Here is a 21924-nt window from a genome sequence, read left to right as displayed (position 1 = left end):
ACGCAATGTCAATAGCATTGGCTGGCATGCCAGGATTTCCGTGGAAACCCACTGCATCGAGCAATACTATTGGCATTGCCTGAAAGGGCCAAATGAATGCTTCTCATAGTCTGACTGGGTGGTGCCTCTGGATGTGAGCATCTAGTTTCAGATATACTCAAGTTGGCTAATTTTACATTTACAAATGCAATTGTATTCTCACATACATAGAATTACTATTCACAAAGGCACATGAGACGCATAAGGAAAATGGTTAGATGATTACTGACATGTTTCATCACACATTTTGGAATTTTTATTAAAGTGCAAATTAACATGTTTGATGGTGAAGTTAATTGATTTGAATAAGTCTTTTCTCCATTGATTAAAAAAAAAGATTGCTGATTGAAAATCATCTTGATAAACCATCAATTTTTCTCTTGAGGTCTTCGCATGACTCCCCCCCTCCTTTAATTAATGCCACCAAGACTCATTGATTTAATGCTGTTTCCCTATATTTTTAATGTTTTGAATTATAATGTGGCATATATATTTAAGCGTTTTACTGTAAGTTGCCTTATGAGAGCTTACGATAAAAGGTGGTACATAAATAACTCAAATAATGCAAACCAAAATGAAATAAAATAAAATAGATTTTGAGGCCTCTGAAATATTGACTCTGTGATGCTTTTTCCTGTATATCTCCAAGCTCCACTTCTTGTAAACATCATTAGGGCCAGCAATAGTAGTAACAGTAACAGTAATGTCTTTAATATATCAGAAGGCAGTAACTGGCTAGGTAGGCAGTTTATCTGTTGGATGGGAAGATTTCAGAGAAACTGAATGAATTCTTTTCATGTGTGCTCACTGCAGAAGTAAGACAGATACCTGTGCCTGAACTGACATTTTCAGGAAGGCAGTCTGAGGAGCTGAAGCAAATAGTGGTGACAAGAGATGAATTTCTAGGCCTAATTGATCAATGAAAAAATAACAAATTTCTGGACCCAGGTGGTATCCAGCCAAGAGTTCCAAAAGAAGTCAACAGTGAAAGTGCTGCTCTTCTAATAAAGCTATACAGCAAAGGACTGGGAAGTGGTCAATGTAGGACTGATATTTTTAAAAAGGGACCCTGGGGATTCCAGGAAGTTACAGGCCAGTTAACATGCTATCTGTTCTGGGAAAACTCTTATGGATCATTAACTGCCCAAAGAACAGAAAGCAGAGGACAGAAATATATTGTCAATTTTTATAGGTAAGGATGTCAGGAGTAAGACTAGGGCAGAAAATTCCAACTTCAGGTATATGTTGATGAATGTTGGGATTTTGGTCTGTATCTTCCTCCTTTCTATAGGTTGTATTAGATGTAGTCCCATTTAAATGAATGGGGCATGTCAGCCCATTGGGGTGTGAGGCAGCACAATGGATATTATTCATTGGATATAATCCCTTGTTTATATATTTCACACATATCACATTCTTAATAATATTTATCACAGGTCCATTTATCAACAAATTTAAACAAAAAAAATCCTACACAACGAAGCAAGAGTCAACCAGAGGGCGCCAGGTAGCCTTGTCAACCACCCCTCGGGTCTGACGGTGCTGCTGCTCAATGCCAGGTCGATCAATAATAAATCTTCCCTCATCCATGACTTGATTGTGGATGAGGGGGCCGACCTGGCTTGCATAACGGAGACCTGGGCGGGAGAGGGAGGGGATGTTGCCCTCTCCCAGTTGTGCCCGCCCGGGTATCTGGTTCAACACTGTTCACACCCAGAAGGGAGAGGAGGGGGAGTCGCGTTGGTTTACAGAGCCTCCATCTCTCTCACGGGTCTTCCGGTCCCTTTGAGACCAGGGTTGGAGTGCCTCTACTTGGTGTTGGGCGAACGAGACAGATTGGGGATTCTATTGGTGTATCGTGCACCTTTCTGCCCAGCAGTCTCCCTATCTGAGCTGACAGAGACCGTCTCGGATCTGGTGTTGAGGACCCCCAGGATGTTGGTCCTGGGGGACTTCAATCTCCATGCCGAGTCTGGACTGACCGGGGCGGCTCAGGACTTCATGGCCTCTATGACGGCCATGGGCCTGTCTCAACACGTCACTGGCCCTACCCATGAACGTGGACACACTCTGGACCTGGTATTCACGACAGGGCAGGTAGAGGATGACCTGAGGGTGAAGAACTTATGTTTGACTCCCCTGTCATGGTCAGATCACCTCCTGGTGAGGTTTGTGCTCGAGAGCGGCCTCTCCCTCTATAAGAGTGCGGACCCGATTGTATGGGCCCGCCCCCGGAGCCGGATGGATCCGGATGGATTCCTGGGGGCCCTGGGGGAGTTTCCGGCGGACAAGACTGGTGCTCCTGTCGAGGCTCTGGTCGAACTGTGGAACGGAGAGATGACCAGGGCTGTGGACACGATCGCTCCTAAGCGTCCTCTCCCACCGGGCAGAGTCCGCTCTTCCCCTTGGTATACACCTGAATTACGGGTGATGAAGCGAGCTGGGAGACGGCTAGAGCGTAGGTGGAGGAAATCACGGGATGAATCTGACCGAACACACTTGAGAGCCCACTATCGGGCCTATGCTGTGGCGGTGAAGGCGGCGAAAAAGAAGTTTTTTTCCGCTTCCATTGCCTCCTCACAATGCCGTCCAGCGGAGCTTTTTCGAGTGGTGCAAGGCCTGGTTCGCCTGGGTCCTAAGGAAGATCCAATGCCACCCTCAAAGGCCCGCTGTGACGACTTTGCCAGGCATTTCAGGGAGAAAATCGCTCAGATTCGTCACGAGCTGGACTCCACTAATGAATCAGAGGTCTCTGAGGAGTCGCCAATGCCACCGTCTGGTCCAAAATTACTGGAGGAATTTCAATTATTGCGGCCCAATGATGTGGACAAGGTGCTTGGAAGAGTACGTCCCACCACTTGCCTATTGGATCCTTGCCCGTCTTGGTTAATAAATAACTCCAAGCACGGGATTGGGACCTGGATTTTGGAAGGGGTTAACGCTTCTCTGAGGGAGGGTCGAGTGCCTGCCCCTTTAAAGGAGGCGGTAATACGACCGGTCCTGAAGAAAGCGTCACTGGATCCAGAGATGGCCACTAACTATAGACCTGTGGCCAACATCCCGTTTCTGGGCAAGGTGCTGGAGCGAGTGGTGGAGGGACAACTCCAAGCACTCTTGGAGGAAACTGATTATCTGGATCCTTTTCAGTCCGGCTTCAGACCCGGGTACAGTACTGAATCTGCCTTGGTTGCCCTGTACGACGACCTGTGCAGGGAGAAGGACAGGGGGAGTACATCCCTGTTGGTTCTTCTGGACCTCTCGGCGGCTTTCGATACCATCGACCATGGTATCCTTCTGGATAGACTTGCGGGATTGGGGGTTGGAGGCACTGCTTTGCAGTGGTTCCGCTCCTATCTCGACGGTCGATTCCAGAAGGTAGTGCTGGGGGACCATGTCTCTACGTCATGGCAGCTATGCCATGGGGTACCACAGGGCTCCATTCTATCCCCTCTGCTATTTAACATCTATATGAAACCGCTGGGAGAGGTCATCAGGAGGTGTGGGCTGCGGAATCATCAATACGCTGATGATACCCAGCTTTACCTCTCATTCTCTACTAATCCAGGTGAGGCAGTGGTTGTGCTGAACCGGTGCTTGGCCGAGGTAAGGGAATGGATGAGGGCCAATAAACTGAAACTCAACCCAGACAAGACGGAGGTCCTGTTAGTTGGCGGATCGGGTTTCGGAGAGGGTGGATTTGACCTGGTCCTGAATGGTGCAACACTGCCTCTTAGGGATAAGGTCCGCAGCTTAGGAGTACTCCTCGACCCGGAGCTTTCTTTGGAAGCTCAGGTGACAGCGGTAGCAAGGAACGCCTTCCTTCAGCTTCGGCTGATTAATCAGCTGCGCCCCTACCTGGAATACGACTGCCTGGCGACGGTGACACACGCGCTGGTGACTTCCCGCCTAGACTTCTGTAACGCGCTTTACGTGGGGCTTCCCCTGAAGACAGTCCGAACACTTCAATTGGTGCAAAATAGAGCTGCCAGGTTGCTGACGGGGACGGGGCGTTATGCTCACATGACTCCAGTCCTCCATCAGCTTCACTGGCTTCCCATTGAAGCCCGGGCCCAATTCAAGGTGTTGATTATGACCTACAAAGCCCTAAACGGCTTGGGTCCTGGCTACCTGAACGAGCGCTTACGTCCGTATATGCCCGACTGCCCTTTGAGATCTGTGGGAGAGTCCCTTCTCCGGGAACCCTCCATGAAAGAAATTAGGAGAGTAAGTACCCGGAGGAGGGCTTTCTCTGCGGTGGCGCCCAACCTATAGAATTCACTCCCCAAAGAGGTGTGCCTGGCACCGTCGTTACTGGTTTTTCGGCGCCAGGTAAAGACCTTTTTATTTAAACATCATTTCAATTGTTAAAACATATGATCTGGCCTGGGCAACTTCTTCTTCCTTCTCTTTCTCCTCCTATATTTTTATTTTATACTGATAATTTTAATTTTGTATTTGTAAATCAATGTATTTTTTGTATTGTTATATTTAATGGTAATTTATTGTGTACTATTGTATTTCAATGTATTTTATCATGTTGTAAGCCGCCCCGAGATTTTGGCAAGGGGCGGCATAGAAATGTTATAATAATAATAATAATAATAATAATAATAATAATAATAATAATAAACTGGATCAATAAATATCAATTGAAACAGTAGATGGGAAACCCCATTTCCAGTTAATGCTTTTAAAAAACATGAAGCTTTAAATAAATATTAGTCCTGCAGATGACTAAGGTAAAACACATTTTTTTGGCATAACTCCCATTGATTACAATAGGACTTACTTCAGGGGAGTTATGTCTAATATGCCTAAATCACTCTGATTGTAACCATAGTAAATGGAAAAGAGAAATACAATACCAGGCAAAACACTATCATGTTTGTGTGTTCAGATCTATGCTATATACCTCCAAGCTTCAAGCACTGTAATTTTCTAAGAATCTGGGAAGATGGAAGAAACCGAATGAAAAATTTGCCTCTAGGGTATCAGCCACTTTATTATTCACAGCAGTAGGCATGGGTTTTGGCATGAAGAAATCTCATAATTATCTCTGAAGGAAAATGTACTTCAGTTGGCAACCCAAAGCCTTGAATACTCACTTAAAAAATTCCAGACCAGCCTTTCCAGTGCTGGGTGGCATTGATGAATCAGTTATTGGCATCCATCACATTCTTAGTTACAAAATGCAGTTTGAAATCCATGGTTTTATCAAACATGCCAGATGAAGAACATTAGGACTTCAAGACAAAAGGGTGTATGGCTTTCTTCTCACAGAACCTTGATGGAATATGTTTTCTCCAAGAGAATATTTGCAGAAGCCATTTGGAATGATCTTGCTTTGTACTGAATTCCCAAGCAAACAATGAGTTGCTGGCAAGCCCATGTGTGTAAGCTTCATGCCCTCTCATTCAGAGAGTGGGGACATGGGGTGGGGGAGACATATACAACTATAGGAGAAAATATGTCTATGCAAACATGCATAGCTATCAAAGATCACATTAAAATCACATTGTCTAAAAGCTGGTTGAGACCTTTGTCTGATCTGAAGCATTATGTGGAAAAAGGTGATGAATTCATCAATATGATGAATGAAAAAGGACAAAACAGGGGTGTTGATAGGTGAAACCAATGAACTTCATCAGAACAATTCATTCAACTTAAGAACATAAGAAAAGCCATGCTGAATCAGACCAAAGGTCCATCTAGTCCAGCACTTGGTCTGCATGGTGGCAAACCAGCCACCCACAGGATTGCTCAAGCAGGATCGGACCCTATGGCCAGGCTCCTCAGCAACTGCTGTAGCAGGCAGGCCACTCACAGCAATGCTAGGAGGCACTGATTCAATTTGCACAAAGAGGGGCCCAAAGTTATAATATACGATAAAATATGTGGTAAAATGGCTGCTTACCTAAGGTCACTCAGTCTTTCAAGATAACATTTTCATGAAGAAGTTACGATCCTTGTGGGGTGAAAACCAAACCAGCTGGCCCTGAACAAAGAGTAGTTGATAGTGCTCTGGAATTCCAGTGGCTAAGGGAATAATTCACATCTCACTCTTATCAAGGCCAGAGGCCCAAGGCTGGAGATGGAAGGGCCAAACGCTTTATTGCAGGCACTTGGGGATGAGAGGTGGGAATTGAACCTGAAGGATATCTCCTTCCCCGCATGCCCTCATGCCCCTTAAGATCAGCAGAGAAGGCCTTGCTCTGGGAACCCTCTTTGAAGGAGGTATGGAGGGTATCTACCCAGAGGAGGGCCTTTTCTGTGATAGCACCCAGGCTATGAAATGCGCTCCCCAGAGAGGTCTGCTTGGTGCCGACTCTTTCCGGTGCCAGGTAAAGACCTTCTTATTTAGCCATTATTTTAATAATTAAGGATTCTAGATGTTTTAAGATCTGATCACAGTCACATTTTCTTTCTTATTTTCCTTCTTTTCTTTCTTTTTTCTTCCTTTCCTCCTTTTCTTTAGTTTTTTGAAAGTGGTTGTTTTATGCTGTGCTTATTACTAAATGGTTTAATTATTGTTTTATTGTATTATTAGATTACTGTTTTAACATTTGTAAGCCATCCTGAGGCATGTTTTGCAATGAATGGGATAAAAATGTTTAAAAATAATAATAATAATTGGGAGTCCCATTACACCACTGGTCAGCTGACAGAGTGAAGAGAATAAAAGACTGAGGGCTAGAGCAGAAGAAGGTTTTTCATTTATCTCCCATTGATGTTGCCTGTCCAAGGCTAAGAAGAGGACACAGGTTGGACCATAGCCCTGGAGGTAGTGTATGCCTTTAGAACAGTGTAGGGTTCGCTTTCTTATTTCCTTGTCCTTCTGGTGCAATAAGACTTGTGGGTCTGGGGGAATTGTGGTCAGTCTGGAGTCTGGTATAACTTATTGCTGCTATTTCCTTACCCCTATCCTCCTTATTTTAATCCTCTTTTAATCCGTTTTTACATCCTGATATTTTGCTAACCCAATAAATGGATTTTAGCCCTGAAACTCTCCTTGAGTGAGCTGTGCACTAATTTTGCTGCCTTGGCTGGGGGAAGCAGCCAGAGTGTGTAAGTCATCTCTCAGCAGGACTGAGAGGAGAAGGAGATTTCCCTCAGTGTAGCATTACAAACATAATTAGTATGAACAAACAGGACCAGCATGAATACATTGTTGCTCCGATGACTGTTTCAGTCAGTCTACCATGCGTATTATATTTCCTACCCTCACCTGATTTCCTTCCCCAACTATTTGTCAAATTTTATGGCCACTGAACATGGTGAAGCATGTTTGATGCTCGGTGATGTTCAGTGCTCTAGTGACAGAGTACCTGCTTTGCATGCAGAAAGTCCCATATTCAGTCCCCAGCATCTCCAGGCAGACCTGGAAATTCCTGCCTGAAATGTAGGAGAGATACTGCCAAGTCATTGTTGACAATATTGAGTTTGCTGGACCAATGGTCTCAGTATAAGGCAGCAGCATGGGTTCCTATGATGTCTTTTGGTTTTCCCCCCCCAATTGTTTTCCTAAATATTGTTTTGTTCTACTGCAAACCCTTGAGTTTGCCCAAGCCAGCTGATGCTACACACACACATCTCTTGAATTGGAAACAGAGGAAAACACAGAACCTACAAAGGTACCTTCCTTTTCAAAATGATCCCAGATGTCCTCAAGCCCAACTAAAGTATTTAATCTGATAGGATACACCAGTTCTGGAGACTTTCCCACAGTTGTAGGCCAAAGCTGTAGGCCAGACAGTCATAGAAGTGTTTTGTTTTGGTGCGATATGGTAAAAAATATTAAGCTATGGTAGTGTGGGAGTTACCAGCTGCTGCACTCACTGGAATATACTACAGGTCTAGCTCAGGTCTAGCAGGTCTAGTTTTATTCCACTATATTCACCCATGTCAAATTCCAATTAGAGAAGAATTCAGCAGCATCCCTAAGGTGTGAGAAATTGAATAATTACTGGTGCTCACTTTTGACTCTGGGTGTGTGCAATTGCATGTAGATTCTAATTACTAAATCAAGAGCTACATATACTAAATCAAGAGGTACATATAAAGTACATATACTTTATGTATACTATATACTTTGCTAACTCTTGCAGAGCCTATAATATGGAAGGAAGAAAAAAAAGTATATAGTGTAGGGTAGGGAAGGAGACAAAAGGATAAGGGTAATTCTGAAAGAGATGAAGGGAAGGGAACGACAAAGTGAGAGACTGGAAGCAACAAGATGGTGGTGAGAGAGCAAGAGGGCCTGCATGGACCTAGGGACATAGACTAAGTTAGGACTGGCATCAAGTATAGGCATGGTTGGGCACCTGCCAAGGGGTACACCTCAGCAGCGGTCCCCTGGATTTTTTTCTCCTCTTCATTATTTATCTACCACTTGTTATCGCCCAGACAATGGTGGTGGCAAGACAGAGAAGCAGTAGATGCCACTGCCTGCTTGCTAACTGACTCTGACAACAAGCAAGTAGTAGCACTGATGAAAAAGTGGATGGAGAAACAGGAGGTCAATGAAGGTGAGGGCATGTGCCAATGAAGGCGTCTTGCTCAAGGACCCTCAAAACTAGGATCCATCTCTAGAAAAGGAAATAGCTGGGTGAAAAATGGAAGCAAGAGGACACCTACATTGAATTTGGATTTGGCTGGCTGAAATGAATCACTTAACATTTAAATCTATACCAAACTGAAAAGGTTTCTAGATCCTGTTGTGCTTACTGTAATATGACTGAGAGAGCAGGAGGGCCTGAGAACTTCCATATTATTATGAAGAATGACCTTTTTGCCAATCCCTTTCAAAAGTTACCAAAGGGAAGAAGAGTTTTATTTATTTAAAAAAAACTTTAATTTTTTTAAAGTTCCAGGAGGAATCTTCATTTTTTGTAAGACAAGGAGATTTGGAAATGAATCAGAAACAATTTAGATGAATCCAGTTGTGAACAGTCTCCCCCTCACTGCCCAATTTATGTTCTCTACAAAGCCTATTTCAGCTACATAATACTATGAGATATTGTATTGTTTAAAGAATAATTAAACCAGAAAACCATGGTATTTCTGCATTTCACAATAAAAATTGCTATGAATGAAGCACCAAAAATAACATATTACAAAAGGATTGGAGGCAGGTTTGGGGAAAGCAAAGATAAATGATAGTTCAAGCTTGCTTCACACATGTAACTGCCTGGAGAATCTCACACTTATTTCCAGATAACTCCATCAAGCATGCCTATATCTCTTAGTAATACAAGGCATATTTTTATATAAATGTTTGAGTACATGTTGATATCAAAACTGTGGGTAAAATGAATATGAAATGTATGTAAGCATTAGAGTGACACAAAAGAACCATCCTTTATGAAGCAGGAGCAGTAGAAATACAAGTGCTCTGAAGAATGGAAAGGACACAACGAACCCTGGAAAAAATAATGCTGTCAAGTATAGTGCAGAAAGCATTGCAGAGGACTGGGTTCCCACATTGAGCCATGAAGATCCCAAATTCCTTGGGCCAATCACCATTTCTCTGCCGAGGGAAAATCTACACCAGAGCCCCTTCCATTTACCAGGGAGTGCTGCCATAGTATTTATGCAAAACACACGCTCTAGCGTTACAGCACATGCTAATGAATACAGCACAGTTTCCACTGTGTTGAAAATGTGATCTTGTGTCACACACAAATGCAATGATGGGATTAGGAGGAGGGATTTATCCTTAAAAAGTATATATGTTTGTCTTAACCAAGCTATGGTATTTCTGCATGGTTACCATGGTTAAGCTATACCATGGTTAAGCTATGCACAAGTGTGATGAAATAAACAGGTGGATTTTTTTTTTAAGGGAGGAGAATGATGGTTACTCTCGTCCGTTATAAAAATAATCACAGAGAAGCAGAAGGAGATGAAGAGTGGAGAAGAGTCTATGGTACTGTTTACTGTACTGTTTGCTACCCTATCTCATATGTGGTAGAGACTGAAGGATCAGTACTTCCATTCCCTTTCAACTAAAATCAGTTTCTGGGAGTAAATGAACCCCCTTTTCCCAAGGGTAAGTGCCATTAAAATAGTGTGATTTACTTCTAGGTAAATGTGTATACAGGAACATTTTCAGCTAATTGTTTGTTACATTGGAAGGGATGGGGAATGCAGCACTGCATTTGTTCTTCAGTTCAGAGAGAGAGAGAAGGGACCATCTAGGCAGGAGAGCAAGTGGACTTGGATGGAGCTTATCTCTTTGACAGAGTTGTTGAGGTTTTGTTGAAGCCTGAAACTCGATAGACAGCACCACTCCCTCCAGCGCACTAGTCCACTGAAGTAACTTTTCTTACCCACAGAACAGTGCCACAAGTTTAGCATACACTGAAATACGTACTGGGAAAAAATGCAGTGTATACTCATCTAAAGAAATCTGGGTTATCTGGCAGAAATAGTGCAAGGAGGATGGCTGGGCTGATTATCATCTGACACGCTATTGAGCAAGCCAGGAAAACTGCCCATCCCCTCACGCCAGACTGCATTGCATGGATGTTGTGAAAACCAAACAAACACCTCAGCGCCAACATCTTGCCATTCTTGGTTGAAAGACAAGATACAAAGGAAATTTATTCTTGTACACGTGCTTGTCAGGTCCTTCTGATTAACTGAAATTCCTAGCAGTTTTTGAAACAAATAGAACTCTCAAATGCCTTCTGATTTCATATAATGCCACTATGTTTTATGCTTGCTTCCATTTAGGAGCACACTGATTTGATGGATCATGCTGTGGTATTGAATTCTTGCTCAGATGTTCAGAACATTCATTTTAAACACCACATCTGTTGGCTGAAGGCAAGCATTCACTGTTTTTTGTTCTGTTGCAGAGCTGTCACAGTGCGGTACAGCTGTTCAATGACACTAATATTGACATTCTCATACCCTAAATACACATTATAGTATCAGACTTAAAGCACGGTGGAGAGGCAAATGGTAAGTGTTGATGAAAGGACAGAGTCCACAAAATCCACTACACGTTGCTCAAGTGCTTGTTTTATCTTTGTCCCATGTACTGCTTTGTCTCAAATCAGCTGTTACCTGTCCAACCTACTATTTTAAAGGGAAATTCCTATTTGAACAAATGCCTTGAGTTATCATCTGTATTCTTGTCAAGAGACAAATAATACAGCTTCTGCAATGCCTTGGAAAACTGTCCTTGCACAACTGTCAGCTTTGGGGGCAATTTTATCAAATAAACAGCCATATCCCAAAAGCAGTTTCTATGGGTTTAACACTTCAGAATAAAGCATTGTAGAAGCCTAAACATACTGTTTGGGAGACAATAGCCTCTCATACCGGCATTATTAGCAATTAATTCCTAGAAGGCATGGATAAACCACATTGTTAAGCAAACGGCACCATTCTCAAAAGACCCTATTATGTTATGTCAGCCACCTTAATCTTTCCAGTCAAAGTTAAATGAAAATGCACCCTATGTTGATTCTTTGCATGCTGCCATTGTATCAAACACCTTTAGAGACACTAAAAAGAAATTATTGCATTACAGTTGTAATCTTTCTCTCTCATATGTGGAGTGCAGAAAATGCAGTGAAAATATACTTTCATTCAGTGTAGAAAAGGGATGGTGGAATAGGTGAGGCTTGAGGATTTTGAGGTTTTCTGAATTCCATGTTGAAGCTTGACCCACCTCAATTTCACACTTGAGCTTTTTTCCCCGTTCACAGTAGAAAAGCATGTATTTTTGTTTAAAGTGCACACTCAAAGGGATACTTTTCCCCACTGACTAAAACATGAAAGTACATACATTTTTTTCCAAAATTGCACATTTTTGTAATGCACGTTTTTCTAAACTACACATTTAGTGATGTGGTCATGATAAGAACTGGAAAGCTTTGCCCAAAAAATGCTCTCACATTTGAGGATGCAGGTGTGTCAAATTCTGGTGTGAATGAATAAAAATGATAGTTATACAACTCAAAATTCTTGTAGATCTTCAAGATGCAACACTACCAAAGTTTAAAGATATATCACAAGGCTAAGAAAGCAAGATAAATATTATAACAAGCAGAGAAAAAACAACTAAAAACTAAACCAGGACTAATCAGTGTGGGACCCACAAACTGGATAGAGATACAGAGTTATAATATGGTTGTTCACCAAGGACTTGATAAATCAGTTGGTTCTATCTCCATGGAACTGCAGATTCCAAGAACAGAGGCTGAGAATTGTTGCACATCTCACAGATCACAATATTTGGTTGGTGGCCAGTGTTTTACTTGCTGGGTATAGGTTTTTGCATCAAAATTAGTGCTCACTTGAACATAAAAATAGAATGAGGGAAATTAAAAGGAAGAAAAGATGTTTATGCTTGTACTTACAGGGTCAGTGAGCTCTGGCAAACTAGCCTGGTACGTGAGTGGTCGACAGTCCCGGGTGTTAAAAACTAATATGCAAGGAAGGAACATTGGTCCAAGGTCATCGCCATCAAGGACATCAACAGTCAGGGTGGTAGTACTTGTTCTTCGTTCCATAAGATTTTGAGCCCGGTCCTGGGGAGAAAATAGGTTTACAGAGAATGTTTCTGCATTCCTTCAGGAGAAAAAAATAACAATGTGCTATCTTTCAGTTAAAGACTATTCGTTTTCCTTCCAAAACACATAATAACATACAGCCCAAACTGCATGCCATAACACTCATGCTAAAGTCAGGCACAAGCAGAGGGAAGAGGTGAACCTTGGACTACCAGATCCCAGCTGGCTACAAGCAGCAGGGAAAACAGCCAGCAGTGGGGGGGTGGCAGGTGGGGGGTGGCCTTAGCCCTTTTCTTAATCTTTGGTGATACCAACAGTTAAAGGAGCTATCCCATGCATTCCTAGACAGAAACATGGTCCTACAACTCCAAGCTCTTTCCAGCTAGCTGTAGTGTTTAAATGTGCACAGGAATGTTCCTTAAGTTGATTGTGCTTTCATTTCTTGCTTTCATTATATTTTCTTTTTTCTCCAAACATTAATCATCTCTTTCACTCCTTTCTTTCTTCCCGCATCTTGTTCTCCTTCCTCTTTTATATCCGTACTTCAAGATTTTATTTTCCGTTTTCCTTTTCTATATTTGTCTCCCAAAATATCTTTCTCCTTTACTTGGACACCAAATCTTTGTGCTACTGAAACTGTTGTGAGACACACTGGGTGGCATGACATACAGAGCACAATTTGAAATGCGGGTGAGAAATTGTTGGATACAGAATTCCTCTTTGTTCTGTTGGTGGTTCTGTCCTTCTGAGCAGTTATATAATATTCGCAGAGAGACCTGAAGTTAATCATGTGGGAAGCCTGGCTGTCTAAATGGGCCTCCCACCCTGCAAAGCAACACTTGAAGAAACAGACATGTAGAGCAGACTGTGTGATAAAATCTTCTCTCTCATAAATATGGAGCTGATGAGCATTGTTTTCTGCACATAAATACAAAAGGATTTAATCCCTTGTATCTCCTCAAAAGTATTGCAGCTTTAATTATAGAATCATTTATCAGTGCAGCACACCAGTGCATGTCCCTTATATTCCACTCACTGACAGATTTCATCAATTCTCTTTGTTGCCTTTCTAGCATGGGAATAAAAATAAAAGTATTTTGCAGTGCAAAGGAGTCTGTTAAAAAAAAAAAAAGGAAGACACCTCCTTCTGCTTCTCAGAAAAAATCATGAAGAAGGGGTAAGGGGTGCTGTGGTGTTGCTTGCTGCCTTCTCCCCATGAGAAGAAGCCAGAAGCATCAGCACCCCAATTCTCTTCTGCCAGAAAGAAAGCAAGTGCAGCCTCTCTGCTGGGTTGACTTTCCCATAATCAAGTTCCATTGAAGTAAATTGAATAGCTTGTGGGTAAGACCACTTAAGAATATGTGATTTATTTTTTAGTAGGCATGTGTTTCAGCTGGTTGTAAATGCAAAGCTATGTACAATTAAAAGGTATTTCCCAATAGATTGATATACTAGGCACAACAAAATCATCCATTTATTTCTTAGCTTGAAAAAGCTGTAATGTAACATGTCAGGGAAATGATCCACACACAAATACTTGTTAAAGTTGAAAGAAAAAGCACCTTCAGAAAGTTCTTTTTCAAAGCAGAATGATCCAGTTAAATTAAAGCCATTAAATTTAATTCATATCAAATTAGTGTTACTAGATCTGTTGGGATAGCAAAGCTAATTGGCCCTATAATTTTCTTTATTTTTCCAAGACCTAAAAGCCAATTTTTCAACTAAATACCAGCATGTTTACGACCAGCACTTCTGTGAAAGATTGTATTAAAAGGCAACAAAAACACAGGGGAGATTTTCCTGCGTGCCAAGTTGCTTGATATTTCATCACTAGATGACATCAGCTGGGGACCCGCAACATAATTTAACTTCTGCTGTAAAGCAAGCTCTTTCTATAGCATCTGATCTATGATGGCTCATTCGGATACACAGGTTAGCACTCAATGTTGCAGTGATTGTTCAAATGAATGTTCCTGGGTAAATACACTTTTGAGAAATGATAGATAATTTGTTGATATTCACAGAAGTTAAATGTTGAGCAGACAAGATACACAGAAACCGCTTTCTTTTCCCTTCCTCCAAAACAGCTGTGTATGCAATTAATCTCCCAAATTATTATAAATAAGACATACTCACATTTGCTTGGACAATGACAAAATACCGGGTCTTTTCTTCGTAATTTAGTCGCTCACGTAAAACTATTGCTCCAGACAATGTAAGAGGAATGTCAAAAGTCCTATTTGATGTCTGCAAATAATAAAAAGAGCATGGTTGATAGGGCCATGGGATGCAATGAAGTAACTGAAGGAAGACCAAAGAGCAGCAATCTCTAGCAACGCATTCACTGCCTTTAACTGCTATGAATAATGTACATTATTCCACATGTTTTTCCACATCTATTTGTAATCATCTATCTGTAGAAGCTATTTTTAATCTTTACAGTTAGCTTTGTCTCCACCCTTAGCTGCCATCATGGGCTTAATAAGTTACCATAGAAACAGGGGAACTTTGCCTTCCTTTGAACAAGTTTGGTGTTGGAATTTATTCAGGGGGAAAGGAAACCAAATCAAACCAAACCCTTGGCATAATTACAATGTGAAATCAATGAAAGAAAACTCCTTCTTGAGTACCACCAGGAAGAAGTGCACTTATAGCATATCTTTCAACCATAAATGTCTACTTAAGCATTCCAGACTAGTTAGGAACAGAGTCTGGAAGAGAGTAAAACAATACCTGATGTCAAATCAATCCTAAAATGGCAGAGCCAATGGAGAGGTTGTTGGGGATTTGGAGCCTCCTCACATAAGCACAAGTGAACTTCTGTATTCATTATGAATGGGTTGCATGATTTATTCCTTATGAGTAGGGAAAGCAGGTGCTCCATAATGGCATCTCATAATTTCAAAAAGTTAGGGCTGGCATGATAAGCGATATGTTCTTTAGTTCTACAAACAAGGCTCAGAACAAGGTGACAAGCTATTGTTAATTTTCTTTGGTTCTTTGCTCTGATCACCACAGAAGCCTGTGATTAGAAGTCAGTCCAGATGAATACATGGGTTCCCCCATGTAGATTGCTTCTTCTACATGTAGCTTGAACATGCACACAACACCACTCATTCATTTGTACAAACTTGGTTCTAGTCTGATGAGATATAGGTAAAAATCATGGATCAGCACAAGTCTTCATACATACTGAAGAATCAACAGTCCTTCTTTTATGTTTTTAGTGTAGTCCTCATGTAGATGTACTTAGAAAATAAATGCATTTGTGCAAACTTCTGTGCATATTTTTCTGTATATTTCCTCGCACATACACATAGTTTATGTACATTTTCCAATGGTAGGCATGTCATGAGAAGAGCTGGCTAGAGCTGGGAGTCAGACTAGATGGCCCAAGAGGCACCCTCTGACTCGCTCTGTTTCTGTGTTTCTACATGATTTTCTCCCATTCACTAAAACTTATTTATATGCATTTTTCACATTTTTCATCCACATTTTTCAAGTGCACATTTTTCAGATACTCTTTTCTTGTATAAATCACAATGCATAAACTTCAGACTGCAGACTGTATTCGGGTATACATTCAGTTCCAGGAAGTACAAATTAAATAAACTCTGACTTAATGTTAACAGAGTAAACACAATCCAATCTGTTCCCCACCCAACTCTATCAGGAGTAGAACACTTTAGTTTGTAATATGTGAAATCTGTCATCAGCTCAGTAACACTGATCATTCCATGTTATTCTATTTCTTAGCAGATAAATTTGGAGGAACAGAATTTAAAATTTTAAGTGAAATTGGACATTTCTATACCCAAAATTTTCCTCATTTGTAAAACCATTTTTTCAATTGTTTATGAGGAGTCACAAATTTTACAGTGCAGAAGCAGTATGTACTGTATGCCTATTTCCTCCACCACAAAGTGAATGTGTGATACATACACTCAACCTAGAATCCATGTCCATTTATATGCTTCTTCCTTCAAAACTAAACCAGGAATGATGCATAAATGATGTGGCAAGACTGAACAGACTACACAGAGCACCTGTGTCACATATTACCCCCTGGGTTGTGAAGGAAAAATGCATAGGATTTTTCTCAGCTTCTTCATCCTGTGAAGTCTATGACTGGTAGATGTCTGAACTGGACCACAGATTTATTTATTATTAATTTTAATTTTAATATTTTTAGAGAGATCAAGAATGCTGAGGAGATGAAGGGAATATTCATAGACCAACATCAGTGAAGTAGGCCTAATTTTGTATAGCACGAAAGGTGGCAAATCTGTGCATAGACTGTCGTGGTGTAGACTGTACCTGATAAAATCCTCCTTCCTGCAGACTGATCGTCATCATCATAAGCTGCCAGGCACATAGCGTTTGCTTGAATATGGTAATATCCCATTATACAAATCTTTTCTGGGAAGGGGGCATTCCGTCATAGGAGCCTTCATCTGCATTCTGAAGGCTTGGCTTTATTTTATTATTATTTATTTTATTTAAAATATGTATATCCCATCCTATATGAAAGCTGTCCCAGGACAGCTTACAGAAGCTTGTATGGTGGTGGATCCAAGATAATTGCATTAATTTCGCTGTGAAAACTGGACTTGTAGGAAATATGAGGTAGATATTTGTCTATGTGCATGTGTGTAGCCAAATTAATATTATGTTGAAATACAGGGTATATTCTCAGATGCATTTGTTATGTTTCATAACTAATAGCCATATCCATGAGGTTTTGCCAACCTCATCTACCATTTGTGAGAACTAGTACTAGCTATTTCATGAAAATTATGCCTTGTATATGAATATTTGCACTATCTCCCCAACATCCTTGGGAATGTTGCTTGGAGCAACAGATCACACTATTTTTCCACAGGGAGAAAATGCATTTGCCTAATAATAGTGAGTGTAATTATAGCAAGCTTAATTATATTCAGCTAACAAAAGATGTGACAATCACTCTCTCCACCAGTTTTCTTGAATAGTGCCTTTTGGAATACAGACTGGCTTCATCTCAGCTTTTCTGTAATTTGGATCACAATGGGGATTTAAATATTGTCTTGGAATAATAAGCAACCCAAAATGATAACAACCATCCCTTTTTCCCTTATCAAAACACACTTACTTTTGCTTATGTTTTATTGTTATATTCATGCTGCCAATGATAATTCACATCCTGCAGGTAACAATAATAATTTGAACTTAACAAAATGTTTAATGTGTCTAAAATGTAGTATTTTAGATATAAAGAAATGGTACAGAAAACCTACAATTGGTAAAACAAAAAACAGCCCGCCCCCACACTTTTCTGTTTGTTCTGATCTTGAATATGAACTATTGTTTGCCTTGTATCTTAAAAAGCAGTAAAAGTATTCATCACTGAAATAACAGATTTTCTCTCTAAATAGATGGCACTAAAGATCACAAAAAGCTATTTCAACTTGCACACTAGGAAACTACTAAAATCATATTGGAAGAATTAATCCAAAGTAAATTGTCATGGACCTGCTGGCTTGACATTTTTACAAATTTTTAAAAAAGGAAGAAGAAGCCTGTGACCCAGGTTTAAAAAGTGGGGGGACAATTAACTAGATATACTGCTATGTAATATATTTACTACCAGAAATAAAACACCATTTTAATAATACTATCTTAAAACTGCAGGATACTGCAGGGTACTGCAGGGACTGACAGGACTCCTGCAGAGAGGGGCCAGGTATCAGGGAGGATGGGAGGAAGGAGGAGGCTGGGAACTCCAAGGAAAGGAAGCGGTGGGAAGGGGTTGAGGTGCATGTACACCAATGCTAGGAGCATGGGTAATAAGCAGGAAGAGCTTGAAGCTCTCCTGGGAATAGGAGGGTATGACCTGGTGAGAATCACAGAAACTTGGTGGGATGAAAGGCAAGTCTGGAATGTGAACATAGAGGGGTATCACCTTTTTAGAAAGGACAGGAAGGGACAGAGGGGTGGGGCGTGGCTTTATACATCAGGGAAAGGATAGGATGCAGTGAGATAGAATGCAGCACAGATGGGGATTTGGTAGAGGCAGTCTGGGGGAAACTTAGGGGTTTTGACAGGGAAAGAGACCTGACAGTGGGGGTATGTTATCGCCCTCCAGGTCACCTTGAGACCCTGGATGATGTCCTGACAGGCCAGATTCTAAGGATATCTTGGGGGAGAGACACAGTAATTATGGGAGATTTCAATCTCCAAGATATTAGTTGGGAGACTCACTCGGCGGTGACAGCCAGGTCACGTCGCTTCCTAGAAGCTATAGAGGGAGAGTTTTTCACACAGAGGGTCCGAGAGGCAACGAGGGAGGGAAACATCTTTGACTTGGTCTTGACCAATAGGGAGGAGCTGACAGATGAAGTACAGATTAGGGGAGCTCTGGATGTGAGTGATCATCCTTTGCTTTGAGATCAGGGGACTGGGGACGTGCAGCAGGTCGAGCACTAGAAGCTGGGACTTCAAGAGGGCCAACTTTGGCCAACTGAAGGCCAGAATGGGGAGAGTCTCCTGGGATAGGTTACTGGAAGGTAAGCGAGTTGAGAGGGGTGGATGGCACTCAAAAGGGAGGTTTTGGAGGCGCAAGCCTTGACGATACCTCTAGTCAGTAAGGTGGGGAGGCGGAGGAGAGTGCCACCATGGATGTGAAAGGAGGTGGTTAGAGGGATTAGACGAAAGAGGAACTTCCATAGGAAATGGGTACTGGGGGAAATAGACAAAAGGATATACCGGGAGGAGGAGGCCTGTTGCAGAAGGATTCTTCGAAAGGCTAAGGCTGATTACAAGCTGAGACTTGCCAAGAATATCAAGAGCAATAAAAAGGGCTTCTTTCAGCATGTAAATAGGAAAAGGAAGGGGAGACAAGTGGTGGGACCACTAAATAAGGAGGAAGGAGATCCAGTGACTGATATGAAGGAACAGGCACAGATGATAAATGACTATTTTGCCTCTGTATTCTCCCCAAAGCAGGACGGGGGATATCCACATAGGAGATTTGATGAGGCTGGGGACTTAGGGGCACAGATTAGAATCACCCCTCTTGAAGTTGAGGGTGCCAGGGTCCTGATGGGTTACACCCGAGAGTGCTTAGAGAGTTGGCAGGGGTTCTCTCACGCCCGCTGGCCTCCATTTTTGAGGCCTCATGGAGAACGAGTGAAGTTCCAGAGGACTGGAGGGTGGCATCAGTGGTCCCAATTTTCAAAAAGGGTAGTAGAAGGGACATGGAGAACTATTCCTGTTAGCCTTACGTCCATTGTAGGAAAAACAATGGAAAGGCTCATAATAGAGAGAGATCTAGTGATGCTAGATAGGGAAGGGAGGCTGACAGCCACACAACACAGCTTCCGCAAAAACAGGTCCTGCCAGACAAACCTTGTGGAATTCTATGACAAGGTTTCGAGATGGCTAGATGGAGGGGATGCAGTGGATGTGGTTCACCTGGATTTCAGCAAGGCCTTTGACAAAGTGCCCCATGATATCCTGGTGGAGAAACTGAGGAGTTTTGGGATACACCAAAGCACTGTTCGGTGGATTAGGGCATGGTTGACTGACCAAAAGCAGAAGGTAACCATTAGCAGGGAATCATCGGGATGGCGGCCAGTAACAAGCGGGGTCCCCCAGGGCTCTGTCCTGGGGCTGATCCTGTTTAATCTTTTCATTAACGACATGGAAGAAGGGGTGAACAGTCTGCTGATCAAATTCGCAGATGACACTAAAACTGGAGCAGTGGCCACAACTGAGGAGCAGGTACTCCAGATCCAAAAGGACCTGGACAGACTATGGAAGTGGGCAGGAGACAACAGGGTGGCGTTCAATGTGGATAAGTGCAAGGTCTTGCACTTGGGGCATAGGAATAGCTGTCATAAGTACAGGTTAGGGGACAAGTGGCTGGGCAGCAGCACTTGTGAAAGGGACCTCGGGGTACTGCTTGACTGCAGGCTAAACATGAGTCAGCAGTGTGATGCGGTGGTCAAGAGGGCAAATGCCACCCTTGGTTGCATAGCCAGAAGTGTGGCTTCTAGATCAAGAGAGGTATTAGTACCACTCTATAGACTCTGATACGCCCGCAACTGGAGTATTGTGCTCAGTTTTGGGCCCCTCATTACAGAAAGGATATAGCCAGGTTAGAGTCAGTGCAGCGTTGGGCCACAAGGTTGGTGGCCGGTCTGCAGGGAATGGGGTATGAGGTGAGACTGAGGGAACTGGGTCTCTTCAGCCTGGAGAAGAGGATACTCAGAGGGGATATGCTGGCGACATACAGGTATGTGAGGGGATGTCACATGGAGATGGGTAGAGACCTGTTCTCCCCTGCAGAGGAAGGCAGGACGCGCTCCAATGGAGCAAAGCTCAGGGAGCCAAGCTTTCGTTTGGATGCCAAGAAGCACTTCCTGACAGTTAGGGCCCCGAGGGTGTGGAATGGGCTTCCACGAGAGGTCGTTGAGGCCCCATCGGTGCGGGTTTTCAAGGATAGGCTGGATGTGCACATGTTGTGAGCGCAGCCGGCTGGTGCCAGAGGTCAGACTAGATGGCCTGGGAGGCCCCTTCTGACTTGCTCTGTTTCTATGTTTCTATCTCTACCTCTCACTCTTGACCTTTGGGGTCAGTTGGGGCCAGTTCACACAGAGTACATGAAGGGTAATATAGTTCTATTGTAAAGCATGGGACTCATACACTCCTTTTCAGAAGAAATATAAAAGGGGACATGCATGTACAAAACGCCTATCTGACTCATGCAATCCCATGTATGTACATACATGCCGTACACAGGAAATATGCCATTGCTCAACATATATAAAATGTTTGATGTGAACTAGAACTCACTTTTTCACTGTGACTTTTCCTTTGTTCAGTGGAGATGTTTTACTTCTATATGTATATGCAAATATAAATACATTGTAACTTTATATCTAGAAAATAGTTGATCATATTCATTAAGAAAGATTTGAGAGCCATTTCACACATTGTGCAAAGGCAAACTTGGGTTTGTATGTTCAGCAAAGAGTTGCAAAAGCAAAACAAATGAGTATGATGAGCATAAACTGGTATAATATATGTGCCTACAAGCACTCGTTTCTTACAAACACATTTGTATACACTGACATCCTCAAAACATTTTCCTCCCAAAGTCTGAACGGCTCTCAGTGTGTCAGACCAAAGAATAATTATTTGAGGTTTCCCAAGGAAGGAATACTGGATTCATTAAAAAAAAACCTACAGGGGATACAAATGGCATTCTCCATGTCCCAAATGCAAAAGAAGGGCTTAAAATCCAGTTCATCCATCCCAGCCTGTTGTGTGTATCAGGAAGCCTCACTCGGTACCATACTACTCATCCCAAACCTGTGGT

The 21924-nt window shown here is 42.2% G+C and overlaps 1 protein-coding gene across 1 annotated transcript in view; it reads right to left on the bottom strand.

The window, feature by feature from the left end:
• PCDH15 (protocadherin related 15) overlaps positions 1-21924 on the bottom strand; it is a 405567-nt gene that overhangs the window by 248072 nt on the left and 135571 nt on the right. Inside the window, exons 8-9 of the mRNA XM_044420577.1 lie at positions 14700-14810; positions 12411-12581 (exon numbers count right to left, since the gene is read on the bottom strand). Of these exons, the coding sequence (XP_044276512.1) occupies positions 12411-12581; positions 14700-14810 (282 nt within the window). The remainder of the gene's footprint in view (positions 1-12410; positions 12582-14699; positions 14811-21924) is intronic.

Source organism: Varanus komodoensis, unplaced genomic scaffold (assembly GCF_004798865.1).
Source record: "Varanus komodoensis strain SLA01 unplaced genomic scaffold, ASM479886v1 scaffold11, whole genome shotgun sequence".
In the NCBI taxonomy this organism is placed as follows: domain Eukaryota; kingdom Metazoa; phylum Chordata; class Lepidosauria; order Squamata; family Varanidae; genus Varanus; species Varanus komodoensis.
This window is presented reverse-complemented; position numbering and strand designations above follow the sequence as displayed.